This window comes from Durio zibethinus, chromosome 13 (assembly GCF_047325235.1).
Source record: "Durio zibethinus cultivar Kanyao isolate XHJ-2024 chromosome 13, ASM4732523v1, whole genome shotgun sequence".
NCBI classification, from domain to species: domain Eukaryota; kingdom Viridiplantae; phylum Streptophyta; class Magnoliopsida; order Malvales; family Malvaceae; genus Durio; species Durio zibethinus.
Window position 1 is genome coordinate 909,693 of NC_143174.1, and position 22,063 is coordinate 931,755.

Consider the following 22,063-nt stretch of genomic DNA (forward strand, 5'->3'; position numbering starts at 1 on the left):
TGTCAATCTCAGCATGAAGAACAGTGCTTGAGTGGAGCCTAATATGCAATGCTTTAACAACCCTATCAAGGTACACTTTCAACTGATTGAATTACATCGTCCTCCCAAGGGACCACTTTGGTCAATTTTTTTCTTGGAATTAAAGGAAATTCTAGGTCCCATTGTGATCATGTCATCTACAATACTTTGCTATTCAACGATACAGCACCGTATAATAGAGCAGCCATTACAAGAGGCAGCAGAATGCAATAGCCATTGTCAGAGTATGCAAAAGCTACTCAATACTCTTTAAAACCAATTAAATCTTTGCTTATTGTTTTGATTTCAATATAATTTATTAGCTTGGCTAGAATCACAAAATTGTATTGAGAGGAGCATTGAATAGGCAGAACCATTTCCTCCCAATTGGCAAATCATAAGATCATTCGTGTCTCATCAGATTCAGGGGTTCTTCATTTCTTTTAGCAGGGGAACCTACTGCAGTGGGTAATAAAATAAACTAAATAAGAATTGCCCTTTCAACATCACTCTAGACATAGTATGACTTTAATTGCAATGATTTGGAACTGCTGATATTAACTTAACCTGCAGAAACTGTAGCTTCTAAGAAAACAAAAAAGATGCTAAACAAATAGAAAAACAGAAAGGATAAGATAAAAACAGTAATATGATGAGATGACAAAAAGTAACAAAACAAACTGGGTACCAACACAAAACCATAGCTCTTGTCCTATTGCCTCAAATTCGCTCCTTCACTACCATCAGATTTTTGAGTTGTTCTAGACTCTGTACTGTCCCAAATTCTTGCAGGTTCTTTGCTGTTGTGCTTGCAGCTTCCTCTACTTGAGCCGGTGGTTCAACAGGCAGGGTAGAAGCCGTAACAGTTGCAATATCTTCATTTCTAACCGATGGAATATCTTCTTTCCGTACTGGTGGAGCGGCAAATACTGGAATCACTTGCCTAATGGTGACAGGTGGAGCAATACACACGGGAGGAGCTCGCAGCACGTGGGTGGGGAGTTTACATGGTGATTGCTGAGGGGAAACTGAATATTGTGGTGGCTGCACGGGAAGAACAGACTGTGCTGGCGGAGTAGGAATGGCAGATGCTGGTGGCTGAGGGGATACTGCAGATATTGGCAGACGTGGAGGTGCAGAGAAAACAGGCGCTGCTGTTCTTATTGTCACTGGTGGAGCAATGCCATGGCAAGCTGACCGAAATTGTCGAATGGGAACATAAGGAGTTGCTCCAGCTGCAGGGAATTTCTGTGGATAAGCCCCACGACTTTCAGGAGCAGGTGCTTGCAATGATGGCAGTATGGGCTTGTCATTTGCTGTCGCTGACATAGATCTGTTACGAGGAGCCACCTTCGGGCAGATTAAGGGAAGGATTTTTGAGGTGGTAGCAGGAGGCTGTGGACTTGTTGGTCTTGGATTCTGAATGGGAAACTTCTTTGTAAATGGTATTGGGACATCGGAGGAGTTTGCCATAGCCATCTTTTCCTTTATTCGGTAATTCAACAATGCCCGAGCTATTGTGATCTGTTCAAGCTCATCATTGTTCTCTGGCTCTGAAGAAGAACTTGCAGTTTCTTTTGCCACTGGAAATAAAAGATACTATTCAGTTTAGGCACAAAGTTTCTAATCTAGATGAAAAGTTTCAGGAAAATTGCTATAAAGAAGCAGTTAGCTTAATACTGCCAAGAAGACAGACACAGCATCCTTCGATCAGCTCAAAACATGAGGAGATGGAGAATTCCTCTAGTCACACAAGAAACTACATGTTACCAATTTCACCATTCCAACATTTATCCACAAGAAATCTGAAACATGGACTCACATTGTTTTAGAGATGTCCATGCTGCCATGGCTGCATTCTTTTCTGCTTGTTTCTTGTTCTTAGCAGGTTCCCCTGTGAATGTAATTCCAGCCAATTCAACTGTTCCCGTAAAAACAGGCAGGTGTCCAAGGCCTGATCTAAATGTTGTATATTGTGGCAATGGAGCTCCAACTCTTTGTGCAATTTCCTGTAAGAGGTTTTTATAAACCCCTGTCTCATCCTAACATAATGAAGGCTGATCAGTATCAACCCCAACAAAGCTAGAGACAACTAGAAAGGACATATTCAAGAAATTTCAGATATAAATACAGTAAAATTTTCCAGAATATATCATTCTTTTGAATTTGAAAGTTTATTGTGTATTAACATCAATGAACCAGATGAAATGACAACAATTTACTGAAACTGCATGGCTTATATTCGAGTACTAACATGCACAAATTTGTCAACAGATTAGAGAGCATGAACGTGCAGTATGAACACACTCCTAATTTTACAAACTACTTCTATCAGGATGTGAGGATTGAAGAGTCTAAGAGTTGCAACCTAACTAAGATGAAAACAATAAATGCATAAGCACCTAACAAGTTACAACATGACCAAAAGGGTAGTGGCTAATAAACATAAGTATCTCAATCACTATCAAGCACATTGCAGATATGATTATCTAAAATGTATCTAATACTTGTAGCAATGCACAATCGTGCAAAAGTCTGAGCCCCCATTTTAATTGGCTTGCTCATACTTATAAATTTTTCACTATGCCAAGCACACATTATATGAATTCTTGTACAACAATAATCCATATTATTAATGCACCAAAACCTATGTCCCAAGAAGGTTGAGTCTGGTTGTATTAGTACAAGATGGAAATGATAATAACTTTGAAAATCATAGCATCTTAACCCCATACCCGTATTTGCTCGATTAAGCCTATAAATAATCTCTTAAAGGTGATATTTTTGTTTTTGCCAAAACTATATGTTCTTAGTTGACACGCAAATGACTTTATTAAAAGGAAACCTTGACAACCCCAAACCGAACCAGGGCTTTCCGATCCTTCGCTATTGGATAACCTGACCCAAAGGACCACAAATTTTTACAGGAAATAAAATTAGACATTAAAATCTACGAAACTTTTGCATCTCACATTTATTTTTCGTTTTGGGGTTAAATTTTTTTAGGTTGCACCGACAAATGCTCATACACCAACTTGAATTAATTAAAGTCTGCACTAAATTAAGATACCTCTACCGTGTTTTCCTCGGACAGTCAACTGAGACGGCCTGAAAGAAAACATTTTTGTGACCAAAATACCCGTGATTAAGCCATTAATTACAGCAACAAACCCAGATTATGAAAGTACAGCTGTTTCCCAGATTATGAGACAAAAGATTAAAAATCACATATTTAATTAATTAAGACATTCAATGTTGCTAACACCTTTCTCTCACAAGGAAACTTCCCCAGTTCCCATTGTTATTTCCCTTAGAAATTAAACGAAATTTCGCTTTCGTTGCCTAAAAAAGTCAAGAACATCCTACTGGGTTCTACTAATTCATTAACCCCATGAAGGGCATTCAAGTAAATTCCACTCCCTCGCTCCCCACAGCCACCGGAACTGAACCTTCGGCTATCGAGGTTTAACCCCGATCACTCCCCAAGGCTTCGACAAACAAAATACAAAACAAGAGCTTTAAAAACAAGAGCTTTAAGAGGTGGAAATAAGCAAAAGCTTTGAAAAGCTTACTAGGATTCTGGCGGCGAGAGAGTGAGAAGGTCCACGGTTAGAGAGGGACTGGAGGGCGACTTCAGCGGCGGAGTGTTCGGCTTGACGGAGAGTAGAACAATAGTGAGGACTCTCAAAGGTTTCGCCGTTGAAGTTAACGGTGGCTTTGAACCTTGGCGCGTGGTCTGGACCTTCCCTAATGCACGTGTAGGAAGGAAGATTAAAGCAGCTCCTTTGCGCCAGCTCTTGTAGCTGGTTCTTGTACATTTCTCCCTTCTCTTTCCCTCTCTCAAAAGAACAAAAATAATCCTCTTTTTCCCTCTTTTCTTGTTCTTTCTAATTTTCGTTTGGATTCTTTATCTGTGTTCTCCTTTTCCAAGTTGAAGAGAAGGGAAAAATGGAATTGGATCCAGATCGGGTCGGGTTGGAACAGGAAATGGGTCAGATAAAATCAAGGTTTTTAGGGTTTTTGCATTAGAGAAAAAAGAAAGAAGAAGAGAAAAAAAATTAAAAAATTTTAAATTCAAATTAAAAAAAAAAAAAAAGAGATGAATTTGTTGTGAATTGGGAAGGGAAGAGGGGGGCTTTGCTTTTTGGGAGAGTGTAATTTAGTGGGAATTTATTTATTTATTTATGATATTGCTTTTTGTTGAGAGAGTCAACTGTACGTTATACTGCATGGATGTGATCTTTTTCCCTTTATATTTTCTTTTTTTTTTCTTTTTTTAATGAATTTTTTAGTTTTAAATTCATTTAACAAGTATAATTAATTATTAATTTTTTTGTATATTTAAATTTATCAAAATTTAAATTTATTATTGTAAAAAATTTAATAACTAAAAATACAAAAGAAGAAAAAATATTGTTATTATTTTATTTTAGTGATATATATTTATTATACTTTTAAAATTTTTGATTGAATTTATATAATTAATCAAATTATATTAATTTGGTTGATAAAATAATTTAAAAATTAAATAATAATAATAATAATAACATAAAAATAAGGATGAAAATCACAACGAAAAAATAAAGATAATTCAAACTAGTATTGAGGCTATTTAAATTTTGCTATGCTAGGTCTGGCCAGACAGTCCAAAGTCAATTAATCACTGTAGGGAATTATTATTGCGACTATAATCCAACTAGACTTTGTGTCAATCAAATTTATGAGTAATTGAAGAAAAATAAAAAATAAATGGGTTTCCGCCACAAATTAAAAAAAAAATTCATTTAATGTGAACTTATGATTTTTTAAAATTTGTGAGGAAATTGTCTCCTTTTTAGTGTGTGGGACTGGAAAATTGGGTGTCTTAGTACTAATTAGGTCATAATTCATCAATGGTGCCATAAAGCGGCCCATCAACAGTGTTTAATGAATAGAATGATTGAATTAAAAAAATTAATTTTATAATTTAAAATATGATTAAAAAATAATATAAATAAAAAATATAAAAATTATATAATTTAAATTTTTTAATAAATTATTTCAATTTTTTTTATTAATACAAAATATAATATAAATATATAAATTATTAATATTTTATACAATATAAATTTATAAATTATCAAATCTAAAAAAAAACACATCATTGACATGAAAGAGAGCGCCTATCATTTCCAAGGATTCTTTCTTAAACCAATAGTGAATTGATGCAAGTGAAATTCGACATACATTTAAAGTTAATTTATGTTGTTATTTTTAAAAAACAACATTTATTAAATATAATATTTAAATCGAATATTTATAATTTTTTTAATTTTTAAATAAAAAATTATTTATATTAAAAAAAATTTATATAAATGAAATCTAAGTAAAACTTTTAAAAATTAAACAATAACCTAAAATTTTAATGTTGTAATCACTTGTAAATATTTAATTTTATAATAAATTTTTTTATACAAAAAAATTTGAGATAAATAAATTATTTAATCTTTTAAATTAGGATAATATGTATGGTATTTAACAATAAAAATAAATGATTACAAGTCGTGCATTCAATATAATCTCATCAAATGATCATTGGTTACACTTAAACTTAATATCTTTTTGTAAAAAAAGAATGAATATTAATTAATGAAACCAATCACTTGTTGTTAATTTTGTAATAATTTTAATAACATAGCATTTGACTCAAAATAAATGCATATATTTATTATTTAACCAAAAAGTTCTATTTTTTTCAAAAAATATATAAAAGACAATAGTTGAGATATCTTAATAGTACTAACCGTTACAATTCACCTTCTAATTAAAGATTACCAACTCAAATTATTATTATTTTTTAAAAAATCAACATTACAAAAAGAAAAAAAAATTGGTAAACTTTGAATGATTATTAAATTTTAATTCAAAAGTTTTTTTTTATTCTTTTATCTTTTTTAATAAAATAATAATCTAAATAATGGGATGATTCTTTCATTGATCCAAACAAATAATGGGATGCTCACGTGACCTAAATTATGAGTCACGTGCCCCAATGAATCAAAGTATTACTAGGGTTTTTCACATCAATATGAAAATGTGGTGGCCTCCACACCATACTGCACTCTTTTTATAAGATGATGATGATGATGCCCCAACTTAGAGGACCGTGGAATCTCCGAATTATCGATGATGCACAATTATTTATGTACCCTTTCATATTTACCAAGATACATAAGGGGTATGAATTTATGAGGGAGTTTATGGTCATTTCATCAAACATAATAAGGCACTAAGACTTCATTATCATGGAGAAGGTAAGTGGGGAACAAACTTTAATAATAATCTCCGAAATTGATGAAGTTTGACTGATTTGAAATAACGAAAATGCCACTGAACAGGTTTTTTTTTTTTTTTAAGTATAAGGGAAGTATTTTGTTTGAAAAAGTCTTGGGTTCAATTAGTTTTTGCATTAAATGAGAACCAAACACGGTCTTCTCTGTTACTTTTGTTGCATGATTTGGTGTGTAAGAAAGTGTTGACCAAACAAGGCCTAAGGAATTTTCTCAAAATAAAAATTGAACAAACATTATTGAGGGCAGCAAAACTAAAATAATAAGTGAAAAGGCACAGAAGATTTTCTGCATTCTAAATTGCAGAAGCCAATGGGTAAATAGTTTACTGTGACTTCAATAAATTCACTTCACAGAATGACCATTGCTGTCATTGAAATCCGTCTTTGGTTTTATCTCCTTCACTGCTTCCACAAGGAACCATTCACCTCTCTGAAATTAATTTATTATAACTAATGCTTTTGAATCGAGTAATTAATGAGCTTAATTTTTGTTTAAATAAATTTTCGGATTTAAATTTTATGAATGAAAAAAAATTGATAGGAGAATTTATCTTTTTTATCAAATTTGATTCAATTTAATTTTAAATTAATCAAAATTTAAAATGATTATCGGATATAATAAAAATTTTACACCAAAAATTTTTTTTAATTTATTACTAGTTTTTATTTTATTTAAAAAATTTTAGGAACAAAATAAATTATCCTATATTTAAAATTAAAATAAACTATTAATTTAATTAAAATTTATGAATTTATTAAATTTTCATGTATAAAATTTTTAAACTAACAAATCATTTACTAACGAGGGACAGTAAAAAATTTCAAACCCGAATGCATTAACATGCAACATTTGCCCCTGATTACATCTGCAACTCTCGTTGGCAATCCATTTATTGCCATAGGTTAGGTTCCGGGGTTAATGCATCCCTGAAAAAGTGCCAGTCAAACTCACTCAGACAGACTATATATATATATATATATATATATATACACACACAATTTCAGTTCTCTCCAATGATTGTTTCTCTAACAAGAGACAAAGGAAAAAGAGAAAAATGGGGAAGATGGAACTCTTCTTTGAGATCATTGCTCATGGCAATCATCTCCAGCATCTATATATTTATATATATAGACAATTGGCCAGTTTATCAGTTATCACCATGAAAAGGGGCTTGATCACTGCAAAAGAATCTCATTTTCCACATCTTTTACCGGCTGACAAACCCGGCTGCAAGTCTTTATGGCTAGAGCTTGCACATAGCATAAATGAAACTTTAAAGCTTCTTGTACAGAAAAGTGTTCAGTAATGTATTTAAGACAATATTTAAGCTTTGAACATGCTAAATGGTTCAAATGCCGCATATAGCTCAAAATCCCGTATGACCCAGCAGAGTAAAACTGACACAAAAATAAAATCGTTAAGGCTCTTTTTGAATGAACGGCGAGGTTAATTCTGATAAAATTAAAAAAAATAATAAAAGTTATTGTAATTATGATTGAAAGAAATTTAATGAAAAATTTACGTTGAATGAATTTAACTGATATGTCGTGAGCTGCATCACACAAATTGCAGTGGAATCCAAACCTAACCTAATTCGACGAAGGCTGTAATGTAAAAACTGTGTAGTTATAACTCAGTAGCATCTGTTGTCCATTAACCAGAGAGAATTAAGAAAGCAAAATACTGGTTGCAGAAAAGACATTCAAACAGCAAAACAAAAACAAAAATGTATCAAACTTTCTGATATATAGCTTTAGTTCAGATGTCAGTAAAGTTAATGAGAGAGAGAGAATTACCCAAGTTTATCTCTTCCAAACTGAGTTTAATGGGCCCAATTCCTTTATCATGGATGGAAGCATACAGTCTCTCGTAAGCTCTATATAATCTGCACAACAGAAAACCAGTTATTCTACTGATCACAGCAAGGCAAAATACAATATATTATTCAATATGAAAGAAGTTCTGATTGAACTGGTACAAGATTCAGACTTTTTCCTTTTACTGTTGCTGGAGACTGTTAAGCGGTGGGGAGAACTCAGAGGATACGTATTGATCCAGATATATCTACGATAAATGAAATGCCAAAGTCCAGCAGGACCACCAATGTCAATAAATGGTTCCCTAGGCCTCTTAGGAGAATCTGTTGGAAGTCTTAGCTGGCCTAGATTAGGAAATGGTGCGGGTCGAGGAAACGGGTCGACAGGCAAATCCTCAACACGCATTCCACCATCTATCATTGATCTCTGAACTTCACTGAGAACAATGGACTTCGAGAGAACCATTTATATGCGAATCCTATAAAATAAACATTTTATATTTCTACAATCAAAATTAATAGGTACTTTCCCCATTAAGGCATAGGGAAGACTAAATATGGCTATATTTCCATTTGTCGGATGGCCATAGGTCAGTCTCAAGATATGGAGTCAAATGATGTAGAAATCAGAAAGGTTATACCCGAAGTTCACTAATATCATGATCAAATTAGGAAAATACAGGTTTCCTGCAATCTTTAAGGTGATAGGAGGTATCTGAACCGGTGGTAAGCAACATCAAGTACGTATTTTCCACCAGTCAAAACAAAGTAGATTTGTTATCTTGTGTTGTTGGCATGCCCAATGCAGGGAAAACCTATGACAGTATTGTATGTGGTAGAAGTTGAACAAAATTAACATATTGTGAACAAGAGTCACTCACATCAAGAAAATGCACATAAGCATACAAAAACGCCATAGGATTTTATCTTGGTAAGCAAGTGAGAACGATTCTGATGTCCTGCATAAATAATGTAGATTTCATAAGAACAAAAAGCCCATGAAATCAACAGCATAAACACAATATTAAGTGTGCTAAATATTTATAGCACAAAGAGAGAAAGAAAGAAATGAAGAGAGGACTGCACAAAGAATCAAAACTCAATTATTTAAGTTCAGGATTATCAAGATATTGATTGTAATATTGGGCTGTTAAGAGGACTCTTTCTATAACATGGCAACAAAACAACAAAAGCGTTAGTAAACATGTTGATTGCTTACAGTGTAAAACTAGTTTCTAACCTGGAACTTCAATTTTGGAGTTCAATTGTTACATTAGGGAGACCTTTCAGATAAGATACAATGGGATTGAGGTTGTTCATTTACAAAACAATGTTTAGCTAGAAATCCAAATAAAACCAAACTGACCATCCAAGCCAAAAGACTCATCATTACTGCTTTCCACTACCCTACTAAGGAGGATTATCCAAGAGATGGAATTGAACAGAACAATGATATCCCATGTGCTTCTGAGGGCATGATTCAAATGCTCAGAGTTGAACAGTTCAACGGAATTAAAGACCTGTTAACGTTGATTCTACTTAACTAAATGACTCCGATGACATCACAAAGTTCGAAAGTAACAACATATCATCAGGATGAAAAGAGGCTTTTTGCACGCCAACAAGACTGATAACCTGAAATTGATCTTCAAGTCATTAAAATGCTCCAAACAGTAAAATATTATTTTATGGAGTTAAACCAGAAAGTAAAAATGACAAAAACATTGTTGTGCTTACTTTCAGGGCAAAGGAAGAAAAAAGAGGATGAGGGAGTTTTACCTTGTGTTTACACATCAGTATTGCAAATCGTACCCCATAATCAGCAACATCTTGCAATATAGCACCTGCAGCTTGCCTTGATGCACGAGCAAGGGAAGACAAGTGTATGCATGAAGAAATGTAGCAGGGTTCCTGAAAGTAAAAAATATGTTTAGAAGGTACCGTTCAGGTAAAATATGAAAGACAAGGAATTTTGTAACTCACATCTCATCAATAACACAAGTAACATAAATGTCAAAACACAAACACATATTGCTCTTGAATGCAGCACCAATATGTTAAACCAGGGATAGAATATGATAAATTGTTGAACACCAGAAATAGCAAATATAACAATACTTGGTGTTTTCCAGGCTTCACCAATTTGACACGATCTCCTCTGAAAAAAGCAATGAGTGAAATGTCAAAATTCACTCAAAGAACAGACATAAAAAGGAGAAAGCATCCCAAACCATTTCACTCGATAAAGCATGAGAATCGTTACTAAAAACTAAGTAAGCTAGATCCAGCCAAATACCCGTTCTCCACAAAGGAAACAATGGCTTGTAGTGTTGCTAAAAAATCAGCTAGCTTGTGTTCATATCCATATCCGGAAGTCAAAAATACAAAAGAAAATTAAATGGGATTTGTTACAAGTACTACTTAGTAAATTTGCACACATTATGCACCTTCCAATGCTGGCATTTTTACGAAATAGTGACAAACATGGAATGTATTGGTTTGCATAATTACTCATTATCATAAAAAACTCCACAACTATATTAAAATATTACCACATATTTTTATTATTTTTAAATAAATTATAATAAAATATATGACGACCCTCTAATCTGGTTATATATTGTAATGATAAAAGAGATAATTTTTTATAATAAATTATTAAAAAATAAAGTTCGGCCCAACCATATAGCCTCGTTTTAATCCACAATGGGCTGATAACACATTCCTTTTGGGTGGTGCCCACTGACATTACCCACACGTCGCCGCTATGGGCACCAAATGACTGTCAGACTTTTGGTAACAATACTAAACCTACAAATCCCATCTCGCCATAAAGGCGAAAAAGACAGGATGGGGAAATCGACGGGGAACGTATAGAAAACGCCACAAGTTGTTCATACGATAAAGTGGTCACCCGACCGTCACTATATATGTCCCCACCACAGCTAATCTAACAGTTTATAAAAAAACCGTCGTTTAATCTTTTCAACAAAGATGGGCATTTTTCCTTTTCTTTTCTTTCTTTTTTTTTTTCAATTTTCCATTTATTCGGCCTTTCCATTTCTATTATGATTTAATAATTATTTGTTTTTAGTGACTTGGAATATCTCCGGCCCAAACATAAAGTTCATGTCACTTTTTTTGTTTTTTCAACAATTTTCGTCAGTAAAGATTTGATATGTGGGGATGCTTTGTCTCCTAAATTGTCTGTTTTAGTCTTTTTAGATTAAAAAGGTCAATTCTGATAGGACCAATTACATTACCCAATGAAGCAATACGATTTGTCATGTCTCAAATTTGTCTATATTACTTTAGGAATTTTTATTTTGTTACAAAAAATGTGACAGTTTAAGAATAGAAAGATAATTATATGTATTGAAATTTAAAATTTAAATATATTAAATTATATATCTTAAAAATAATTACATGAATCAATAAAAATAATTTTGAATTTAATGTAATGTGATTTGTTAAGAAGTATTTTTATTTAAATTAGTTAAAGTTAATTAACTATTTTATTTTGATTGGGGTTTAGGGTCCTAATACTTTGATATAATGTATGAATTGGTGGAATATAGAGAAAAATAAAATAAAATGGAATTACCTATAATTTATAAGTTTTTTTTAAATTTTTCCTAAGATTAAGTTTGACACTACACCATTGTTTTTTTTTTTTTTCATTGGATCCTCCTTAGTGTTGAGAAGAGTGCTAATTATCAATAGGTTTCATTTGGATCCCTATTGGTTGAGAGATTTGAATTCAGTTTGTTGGAAATTAATTGTTGAGTACATAAGAAGATGAGATCTTTTCCATTTTCTAAAGTTGGTAGTACATTAGGAATACAAATAAATGCACAAGGACAAAGGAAGTTGCATCCCAAAAACAAATAAGATACTATAGTTGTTGAGATTTTAATTTTAAATTTATTGAATATTATATTTTAAATATATATAATTACATAAATTAATTAAATTAAATTTTAAATTCGCAAAAATAAAATATTTATTATTATATACCATACAAAAAGAATATACTTAAATGATTCATTAAGATGAAATTTGAATTGAAGTTTAAAGAAATAACAATGCTTTTGTCTTTATCATTTGCATTGGGTGGGATATGAATTGTATAATTTTTTTTTTATGCATTTTTTTTAGTAACATTATTTTTAGAAATTATTTTAATAGATAAATGCCAATAGTGCTTGGGAATAGCTTTTTTTTTTCCCCTATATATATATATATATTTAAAAGCATTGGAACTTTTAATCAAAGTTTTGATTATTTTATATTACAAATATTATCTTATAGAACTAAAAAAAAAAGAAAAATGGAAACTCCCTTAGATGAGTCTTTCACCACATAAGCTGGCTTATGCTAGAATAATCGAAGTCAATTAGTTCATGTCATAAAACAATTTAATTTATTAGATAAGATTCACTAAGTTAAATAAATAGCTATAATTTGCATACATACCACTTGACTCATCTAGAGTAAATGACTCAACATCCCCCCCCCCACCCCCACCCTTCATAATGCTAAGGAAAAAAAAAAAAAGGAAAAAATTTTAATATTCTATAAATTGTCAATTATATAATTTTTAAATTCTATAATTAATATTAAAATATGAATTTCATATAACTCGATTGATATTGTATTAAATAATCTTTTTAAAAATAAGTAAAAAATTCTTGGACACCCTTACCAACAAAATTATTAAGTTGTGCCAAAATCTTGTGAGTCCAAAATCCAAAAATTCAATTAACAAAAAAGAATTTATCACGTAATTATCACATAATATCATTAAAATAATGTTTTTAGATACCAGATCCAAGGTTTAGATTTTACACTAATCTCCCATTAATATAGATTTCTAGCTAACAAGTGGCCAAACTTATCCACACTTATCCAATTTGGATATCATAAAAAAATTTATAGTTATCCATTTTCAGGAATTTATATATAAAAATATAAAATTAAAATTATTAAATATTATCGATTAAAAATTATTACATAAATTACTTGAATAAATTTCGGTTCAACGTAAACAAATTTTATTAAGATATAAATATGAAAATAAACAAAAAAAAAATAAAGAAGTTGAATTATTTGAAGGGTAGATTTGACAATGAATCATTTTCCAGGGGCCGTCAATGTTGGCTATTGTGGAAACTATTTTTTTCTTTACCAACCCAACTAACATCAAATCGTAAGCCCCACTGATTATTTTTTATTACCAAAATACCCTCAAAGCCTCGGACCACATATTTTCCAAATTTGAAAATAAAAATTCAAGTTCCAAAATATAAATATGGATTTCGAAAATTACTCCGCTAAATCTTATAAAAATCTCTAGTTTGGAATTACACGAAGGAAAATGATCCTCTTGATCACATCACAGTGGCAAAAAAGAAAAAAAGAGAAACTAAAGATGATGATTCTAAAATTTCTCACTTATTTTGATTTAATCTTGGAACCCAATTTTTTCAAAAATTGCATTTCTGACCCTCCTCAGATCTCTTCCTTTCAAAGTCCTTCCTATCCCTTCATGAACCGAGAAGGATGCGATCCTTGTCCTCGCCAAAAACTCGTGAGGTGGAATCCTAACCCCTCCTTCCAACCAATCATCTCCAACAACGTCATCATCGTCGCTCTCCGATCTCCTCCGGCTATTATCCTTGTGCTCTTCCCTCAAAATCTTCGACCAGTCCGGTATGTTGACCGGCAGCGACGTTGGTGCCCCTCCTATTCCAGAATCCCTTCCGCAGCCGCCCTTCGTCGACGGCTTTTTCGCCACTCGACTGAGACGAAACTCAGGTGAGTCAGAGCGAGTCGAGACCACGTTGTTATAAATATCTGACTCGTCTAACTCGAAAGCCACCGAGTCATGACTCAACGTTGCTTGCAGTTGCTGATCGCACGACAGAAATTGGTAGTTCGGTCTCGATTTATAGCTTTTACTGCTCGCCATAAAAAAAAAAATCAATTAATTTTTCTCAATGGCTCTTTGGTTTCGAGTTTCCTCCTTGCGTTCTGCTTATTTCAATCTGCTTTTATAAAAGGTTGGCTTCCTTAATGGATAAGGCTGGCTCGCTCAGTTTAAAAATTAAAAAATAATGTTCGTACTACAACTCGTGAAAAATATAGAAACGCCTCGAGATTTTCAACGAAACGCCACGTAAGAATTCGTGGTTTAAGAAGGAGGACAGGAAAACTGGTCCCCCGATTTCGACACTTGTTGTTGATGGCCTAAGTATTACACGTGGCGTCAGCCGTTAGGGTATAGATCGTGATCGCACGTGAACTGGGCCCACGCTTTTGCTTGGCAGCTGGCTGGGTCACGGTAGGCGAGAATTTGGATTAGAGTTTATGAAGGTTTGTTTTCGTTGAACGTTGAACTGAACTTCACCTTCTGGTTTTGACATTTCAAGTTGTTAATCTTGGATGATATCTATGTTGTATTATAGAGTAAAAAAATATATATATATATATGTTAAAGTGATGGATTATGAAATTAGAATAATGTTTTGAATTAAAAAATGCTATGGTCCAAGTTCCATCAATCAATTTTATGATTTTAAGTAAATTTGATAATATGTGTATTTATATTATATAAAATATTAAAATTTATATATTAATATTATATAAAATATAAAAATTATGTATTATAATTTATATCAATTTAAAAATATAAAATATAATTTTTTATTTTATTAAATTTATATATAATTATTATTAAAATTTTAAATTATATTTCTTTCATATTTATTTTTCGTATTATATTTTTTTTATATTATCTCATCATATTTTAGATTAAATTAATAAATCTGATTGCATGTTTGTTCAATTCACTTTAAAAGTATGGCCCAGAAAACGATCTCTCAATCTATGTACGATTACCAGACCTAATAATTAATTCAACAGTTAATTTGGAAGGATATATATATATATATATATATAGAGATAAATGTATAATCTTGGTGCATATAAAATATAATAAATTTTTATACATAACTAATATATATATTATCGAAGCAAGTAAGATAATTTTAATTATGGTTCATTTATCTAATTTAGTTTAAATTAGCTTTTTTTTGTATATGTATCAGTAAAATGGATAATAAAAATATTTAACTGCCTAAATATATGATATTACGTATGTATGTACATGGATTACCAAATATTCATACATTTTATTTCCTTTTCATTTTTTTTTTTAGCAATTATGGCAATGAAAGTATGCTATTGTAGTGGCGAAAAATATCCAGAAAAGGAAATTAAAGCTAGCTTGGTACAGGGTAAGTAGGCCTTGAAATAACGTTTCCTTTTCATTCAAAAAAGGCAGATGTGGTAGCTAGCCATGCATGGGCCATAGCATGTATAATTTAGTTGCCCTAGTCATATCTATGGCTGGCGATCATGATAATGACTCTTTGAGGCGGGGCCAAAGGAGCACTACCTTTTTTTTCCCATGGCTGTCTAGTGCTTGTGGCTTGGAACTTCGAAGTTCCTCCCCAGTGCATTATTTGTCTTGATGAAAGTTACATTTTGGTGCTTGAATATGCCCATCCCCGTGCATGGTGATTGGCTGATTTTTATCTCTTCTTATCTCATAGCTGTCATTTGCAGCACCTAGACTTGGATCAGCGTTTAAAACATCGGTGGAGCCATCAAATCCAGGCCTTGGTTATAACCATCTTTAAATGTTTCTAAAGTCATCTGTTTTTGTTAACAGTATATCATGGACACTATTGATACAAAGATCGTTAGATTATGCTTGATCATGATAAATTTTAAGAATTCAATTGTCTATCATCGTGATTTTATTTTTTAAATAAAAAAATATTTAATAGAGAAATGGTGACTCTTATTTAAAAAATTACGATTAGAGATGTTAACTTTACTTAATTTAATAAAAATAAAAATAAAAATAAAAATTATATTATGAGCATAAAAATAAAAATAGATATAATTTTAAATTTTTATTTAATACGAGAATATATATGGATAATATAATATCTATTTCGTACAAATATCTTATAAATATTTTTTATATATTTAATAAATAAATTTTTTATTAAATAATATAAATTATTATTTTAGATTAATTAAAATTAATATATTTTTATTAAAAAATATATTAATATATATTTATAAAAAATTACCTAAATATACAAATTAAAAATAAAAAAAATTTAAAAAAAAACTTTAATTTTTATTTTTTTAAAAGTTAGAGTATGAGGATTACTCATACCCATTAACTACTTGCCAAATGAGAATAAATATAAATTTAAAATATTTATTGAATATAGATATAACGATGAATATAATATAAAATTTCAAAAATATGAATAAAAAATATTTTATCCTATCAAAATCTTATTCATTGATATCTCTAATCACAATTTCAACAATGACTTTATAAAAAATAATCATTCTTTCTTTATCGAAACACCTTTTGTCAAAGAATAAAACCATGAAAATAAACTTTTTCACTCTCATAAAAGATAATAATATCTCGTAACAAATGCAGTCCAATAATCTTTATATCAAAAGTATCGATTCGTTGCATCAACAATAGTGAGTTATGTAAGTACCCGTAACTTGCACAATTCGGCCAAAAAACTCTTGTAGAATTTGGACCAAAATCATGGTCTAGATTTTTATAAAAAAAAATTCCTAAGGCCAGTTCAACGTAGGATCAAAGCTTGTAAAAAAATGCTTAGTCTGATCCATTAACTTGCTTGAAGCCCAAAATATAAAATACTACCCACTTTTCTTTCCCCTTTTAGGACGAAAAGTCCAACCCTCCAAATTTCTTTTCTTTTCGTTGCTAAAACTGCAAGCCGATTTTCAGCAAAAGCCCAAACACCGAAACCTCAACAATTGCTCAGTGTGTTAGAGTCATGCCAATGCGGTCGCTAAAAATATTGAAATTACGAATTCACCCATCCTTCATTTCCGTGTTTCCGAACTTCCTTAAAGGTTAAATCGGGTATTAAGTCTGAAACCCTAACTATCTTGTTTCCATTCTGTACACTCCTCCATTTCTGAAAACCCTACAGTCCCTTTCTCCTCCATCAAAGAGCAAGCCCAACAATGCCGCCCAAGTTTGACCCAACCCAAGTCGTCGACGTGTTCGTCCGGGTCACCGGCGGCGAAGTTGGCGCAGCAAGTTCCCTCGCTCCAAAGATTGGTCCACTCGGTCTCTCTCCCAAAAAGATCGGTGAAGATATCGCCAAAGAAACGGCCAAGGACTGGAAGGGTCTCCGTGTCACCGTCAAGCTCACCGTCCAGAACCGGCAGGCAAAAGTCACTGTGGTCCCTTCGGCGGCGGCGCTTGTAATCAAGGCGTTGAAGGAGCCGGAGAGGGATAGGAAGAAGACCAAGAACATCAAACATAACGGCAGCATCAGCCTCGATGACGTTATTGAGATTGCTAAAGTAATGAGGCCGAGGTCGATGGCTAAGGATTTGAAAGGAACGGTGAAGGAGATCTTGGGCACGTGTGTTTCTGTTGGGTGTACGGTTGATGGGAAAGACCCTAAGGATTTGCAGCTGGAGATTGATGATGGCGATGTTGATGTTCCTCTGGAGTGACAAAGCTTGTTTTCTTATTTTTAAGTTTTAGTTTTGTTTAGTTTCGAGGTTTTGGATAATTGATATTTTCGTCAGATATTGTTTTTGAGGTTAATTTAGATGATTTTAACAATGGTTGATCCTTCAATGGTTATAAATGTTATGTTTATTTATATTGGTTTTTTTTTTTTTTTGCTTATTGTATTGTCTTCAAAGTGCAGGCTTTGGTACTGTTTCTGATTGGTAAGTAAGAAATGAATGGAAAATGTTGCATGTTAGTTGAGTTTTAGTTGTTGAATGTGTTTTAGGAAGTCAATAACATCGGTCTGCTGGTAATGTATGTGTTTTTTGATCTTATATTTTAAGATTGACATATCTTTGAATGGTACCTTTTGGATGCTGAGGCTAAGAATTGTGAGTTGCATGGTCTTTTTGGAGGTTGATTTTATGATGAATCCTAAACTTGTAGATTCTGTCTTTGATGGTGCCAAGGAATCACTTACTTTCTTAGTTGTAGCATTCTGACTTAGTTTCTTTATAGAAATTTGAGAGTAGCTCATTCTTTTTCTGTTATTGTTGGCAGCAGTCAGCACTTCTTGATATGTTCAACTCTTGTTTTATCTGTCTAGCTAAAGTTCTGCTTCATTGCTAAATGTTGATTCGTGATACTGTTTCTTTGCTTCGTGCTTTGTTCTTTAATTTTCATATGTATAACAGTGTTTTTCTTGATTCATGTATCGTCGGAAATTTTGATGGATGCATATTATGTGCTGGCATATGGTTCCATACATGCCCAAGGAAAGGCTTTCTTTTGTGTTATATACAGTTCGAATGAGATTTAGGCCTTTCTCTTTTCTAGTCATTTTCTCCTCTACTTCCTATTTATTCTGTTACTATTGAATTGAGATTGCAGCATTGTGCATGATAAAGTGTTTTCTGCGTTAAACTATCATGTAACTTGTTAGAAGTTACCACTATTTGTTCTGACGTCATGATTAACTTCAGCGTTTCAGGTTTTTCATTGTGGCATGACATTGTACATTAATTGCATGGTGCTTTTAATAAGCAAGAGGATGTAGGCTGTTGATGTTACTTAATTCTGAATGACCATAGCATGGGTATGTATGATGCTCTGCTTTAACATAGGAGAATAACAGTAGTCGTAACTAGATGTTAAGTGACCAAAAACCATGTTACTCTGCAGAGTAGGTTTTAGGTAGGGCAAACTGGCCAAGTATTGAACCTTAGGTTAGGGTAGGATCTTTTATTGAATTTGCCCACAGTCCATAGATGATACAACAACTCCCTTTCTGCCCGCCTATCCGTGTTTCTCTGTTTTTGTGTTCTGAGCCATTCAGAAAGCTTGGCATTTTTAGCTTGGGTCTGATTATTTCTTTTGGATTAATTGTTTATAATCGATCAATCTTTGACTTGGTACGGCTTCTGCATTTGGATGGACTAGCTGAATATATCTGAGAGTGTTCCACTGATGAAGTTCTTCCCCCTTCTGTTAGGTATCATCTAAATGTGTGGATCTTTTGAAACGTTTCACTTTTAAAGGAAAGGGATTTTGTAGTCACCAAAAATTCCCCACGTATTAATCTTTTTCTGCCTCTTGCAGTTGGTACCGACTTTGATTTCCCTCAGGCTTGTTGATGCACCTGTATATCCTATTGTATTAATCACGACGGTAAGAGAGCTCAGGCACTTGATGAAGCCTCGGATTGAGGCAGCCCCATCCCTCATCAGTTTCCCGTTGAGGCCTTCCAACACTCCAAAGCTAGATACGATAAGAGAAGAGCGAGCAGAGCAATACGAGGATGATGAAGATGACAATGACGGTCAGTATGAGCCTTTTGGGTATGGCAAGTTTCAGTGGTTGGGATTGGCGTCCTGGTTCTGGAAATTAATGAACTTAAAGAGACGTCAAATGAAGCATTGGTCAATGTCCCGTGGGTGTTGAAAATCATCTACCATGTTCATCTTCTTGGTATAATAGTATCAGTTCTTTTGGTGTAAACTTATTATTCTACTTGTACTTGTATATTGATGTATAATATTCATGCATAAAGCAAAGCAAACCATGCAAAAGTCACCAGCTAATGCATGATTTTCTCTTCTCCTGCCTATAAATCTTTACTTTTCAAGCAAATCCATTTCAGAAAATAATTTTTTTTTTGAGTTCTTAATTTACTCTTAAACCTTCCTTATCGAATTATATATTTGATTTAAAAAAATTATGCGCCTAAGTTTTTTTGAATCAGTAATTTTTCAAATATAAATTTTAATAATATAATAACTGATTTAAAGGATAGTTGACATTTATTTCAAAATTTATAGTGCATGAAATTATGAGTGTTAATTATCAAGAACAAAAGTATTACTCGACTAGTTCACATTTTTCATGAATCTTTTCTGAATAATCAATTGTTTAACACCCTATAGACAGTTTGAAAATGAATTAAAACCTAATGATTTTAGCTTATCATTTTTAATATAAAGCAATTGAACAAAACCTTATTGACCATTTCTGCTACTAATATCATTTGTAGTAACAAAAAAGATTGAAATAATATTATACACTGGACCCAAGCCTTTGGAATTGGAAACAATTTGAAAATTTTAAGCTAGTAATTTATGATTAATTAACAACATGACTTAAAATTTAAAAATTAATTTAATTAATTTACATAATTATGTTGTTGTCATATTACAACATCTTTTATAAAAAAAAAATTAACATGACTTAAAATTTCTTATTAAAAAAAAAAATGCCACCGTCCAGCTGCGGGTCACCATTAACACTACAAGCCCTTAGAAAAAGAAAAAAGAAAAGAAAAATTGGAATTCGATTTCATAATTCCTTGCTTGAAATTTAGACACATGGTACTTTTCCAGCCATAACTGAAATTCAAGAAAGCGACGTCAATTAGATACGATAATCTAAAATATTATACGATAATATGATAAAAATAAAATAAAATATTAATATGTTTTAAAATTTTTATAATAATTACATAAATTTAATAAAATTAAAATAATATATTTTATATTTTTATATTAATTTAAATTATAATACATAATTTTTATATAAAAAAATAATATAAATATAAAATTTTTAATATTTTATATGATATAAATTATTAAATTTAAACTAAGCCACGAGAAAGATAAAAAGCAACGGAACAAAGAGAAGAAAGAGGAAGGGGGGAATTTATAATTATTATTGATAGTGCAATAATTGAGTTAGAATTATCGGATATGCTAGAAGATGAATTTATGAGGTTAATGCTTGAGAAAATGTAAAATTGACAGGTCATGTTTGAGGTGTTGTGGTCGGTCCATTTATACATTAATGTCAGCACTTTGCAAAAATTAATTATTCAAATAATATTGGTCAGCATTGTATGGTTGGTCGATCTTGTTATATTGTTTATTTATAAATTTTGTATTAAAAATATTTTTGACATTTAGTAGTTTTATTATGATCACTATTGATTTGTTGGTTTATTTTGTATTATTAAATAATCCTTTTTATTATCTTCAAATTATTTTCTCTAAATAATAGAATCATATTCTAAAATCAAATAATAATAATAATAATGAAAACCTCAATTATTCTAGCATATAGTATAGAGTTAGGTTAAAGCGTGCAATTTGCAAATAAATTTTTTTATATAGAAAGTCGTATTTAAAGATAAAATTTTTTAATTTTTTAAAATAATTATATAAATTAATTAAATTAAATTTTAAATTTAAATAAGTTTTAATCTTTAAAATGAAATGTTTGGACGAACTTTTTAATACAAATTAAATCCTCTTTTCAAGTCATCTATACAAATTAGAGAGATGATAAGTTGGGCAGTTTTTGTTTTTTTATAAGCAACCAAATCTGTTTGGCTGCCAAGAAAATGAGGAAATTAAACAGTGCAAGAAGAAAAAAAAAAGAAAAAAATAAAAGATCTGCAACATCCTTTATTTATGAAATTTCAGATGCTTTATGATCACAACCATGCACAATCTCATGATTGAAGAAAACAATAAAACATCCACCATGTCTGCTGCAAAATTTAATTGCCTTTTATGTGTATGTCCTGATAAGTTTACCTGGCAAAGCCATCACCAGCCTACCAATTTAATAATTCTAGGGACAGGCCTATTTATATACTACTATTCTCTCTTCACATGACGGCATAGGATAATTTTTTTTTTTTTTAAATTGAATTTCCATGAATTTTTAGCTTTTTTTTAGTAGTTATAGAATTTGTTAGAAATGTTAATTTATATATTTTTATAGTATAAAATATTAAAATTTATG

At 31.5% G+C, this 22,063-nt stretch overlaps 1 protein-coding gene and 3 pseudogenes across 3 annotated transcripts; 1 reads left to right on the forward strand and 3 right to left on the reverse strand.

The window, feature by feature from the left end:
* Positions 1-541: 541 nt before the first annotated feature.
* LOC111303549 (double-stranded RNA-binding protein 2-like) lies at positions 542-4,167 on the reverse strand. Its single transcript, XM_022899900.2, has 3 exons — positions 3,591-4,167; positions 1,841-2,060; positions 542-1,601 (listed from the first exon to the last, which is right to left on the reverse strand). Exons 1-3 carry the CDS (start codon positions 3,834-3,836, stop codon positions 739-741), a joined length of 1,329 nt encoding a protein of 442 aa, XP_022755635.2. The 5' UTR covers positions 3,837-4,167; the 3' UTR covers positions 542-738.
* A 3,158-nt stretch (positions 4,168-7,325) lies between these two features.
* LOC111302646 (vacuolar fusion protein MON1 homolog) lies at positions 7,326-11,454 on the reverse strand (annotated as a pseudogene).
* Positions 11,455-13,482: 2,028 nt separating this feature from the next.
* Positions 13,483-14,181, reverse strand: LOC111304303 (protein S40-4 pseudogene; annotated as a pseudogene). Its single transcript, XR_016326945.1, has one exon. The product of XR_016326945.1 is annotated as a protein S40-4 pseudogene (transcript).
* A 2,994-nt stretch (positions 14,182-17,175) lies between these two features.
* Positions 17,176-17,918, forward strand: LOC111304304 (large ribosomal subunit protein uL11x pseudogene; annotated as a pseudogene). The gene has a single exon (XR_016326946.1). The product of XR_016326946.1 is annotated as a large ribosomal subunit protein uL11x pseudogene (transcript).
* The last annotated feature ends 4,145 nt before the right edge of the window (positions 17,919-22,063 follow it).

Coding starts and splice junctions, on each gene's coding strand:
- LOC111303549 (XM_022899900.2), bottom strand. CDS start 3,836: ATGTACAAGAACCAGCTACAAGAGCTGGCGCAAAGGAGCTGCTTTAAT. Junction 2,061..3,590: donor CTCTCGCCGCCAGAATCCTA/GTAAGCTTTTCA, acceptor TCATTATGTTAG/GATGAGACAGGGGTTTATAA. Junction 1,602..1,840: donor ATGGACATCTCTAAAACAAT/GTGAGTCCATGT, acceptor TTTTATTTCCAG/TGGCAAAAGAAACTGCAAGT.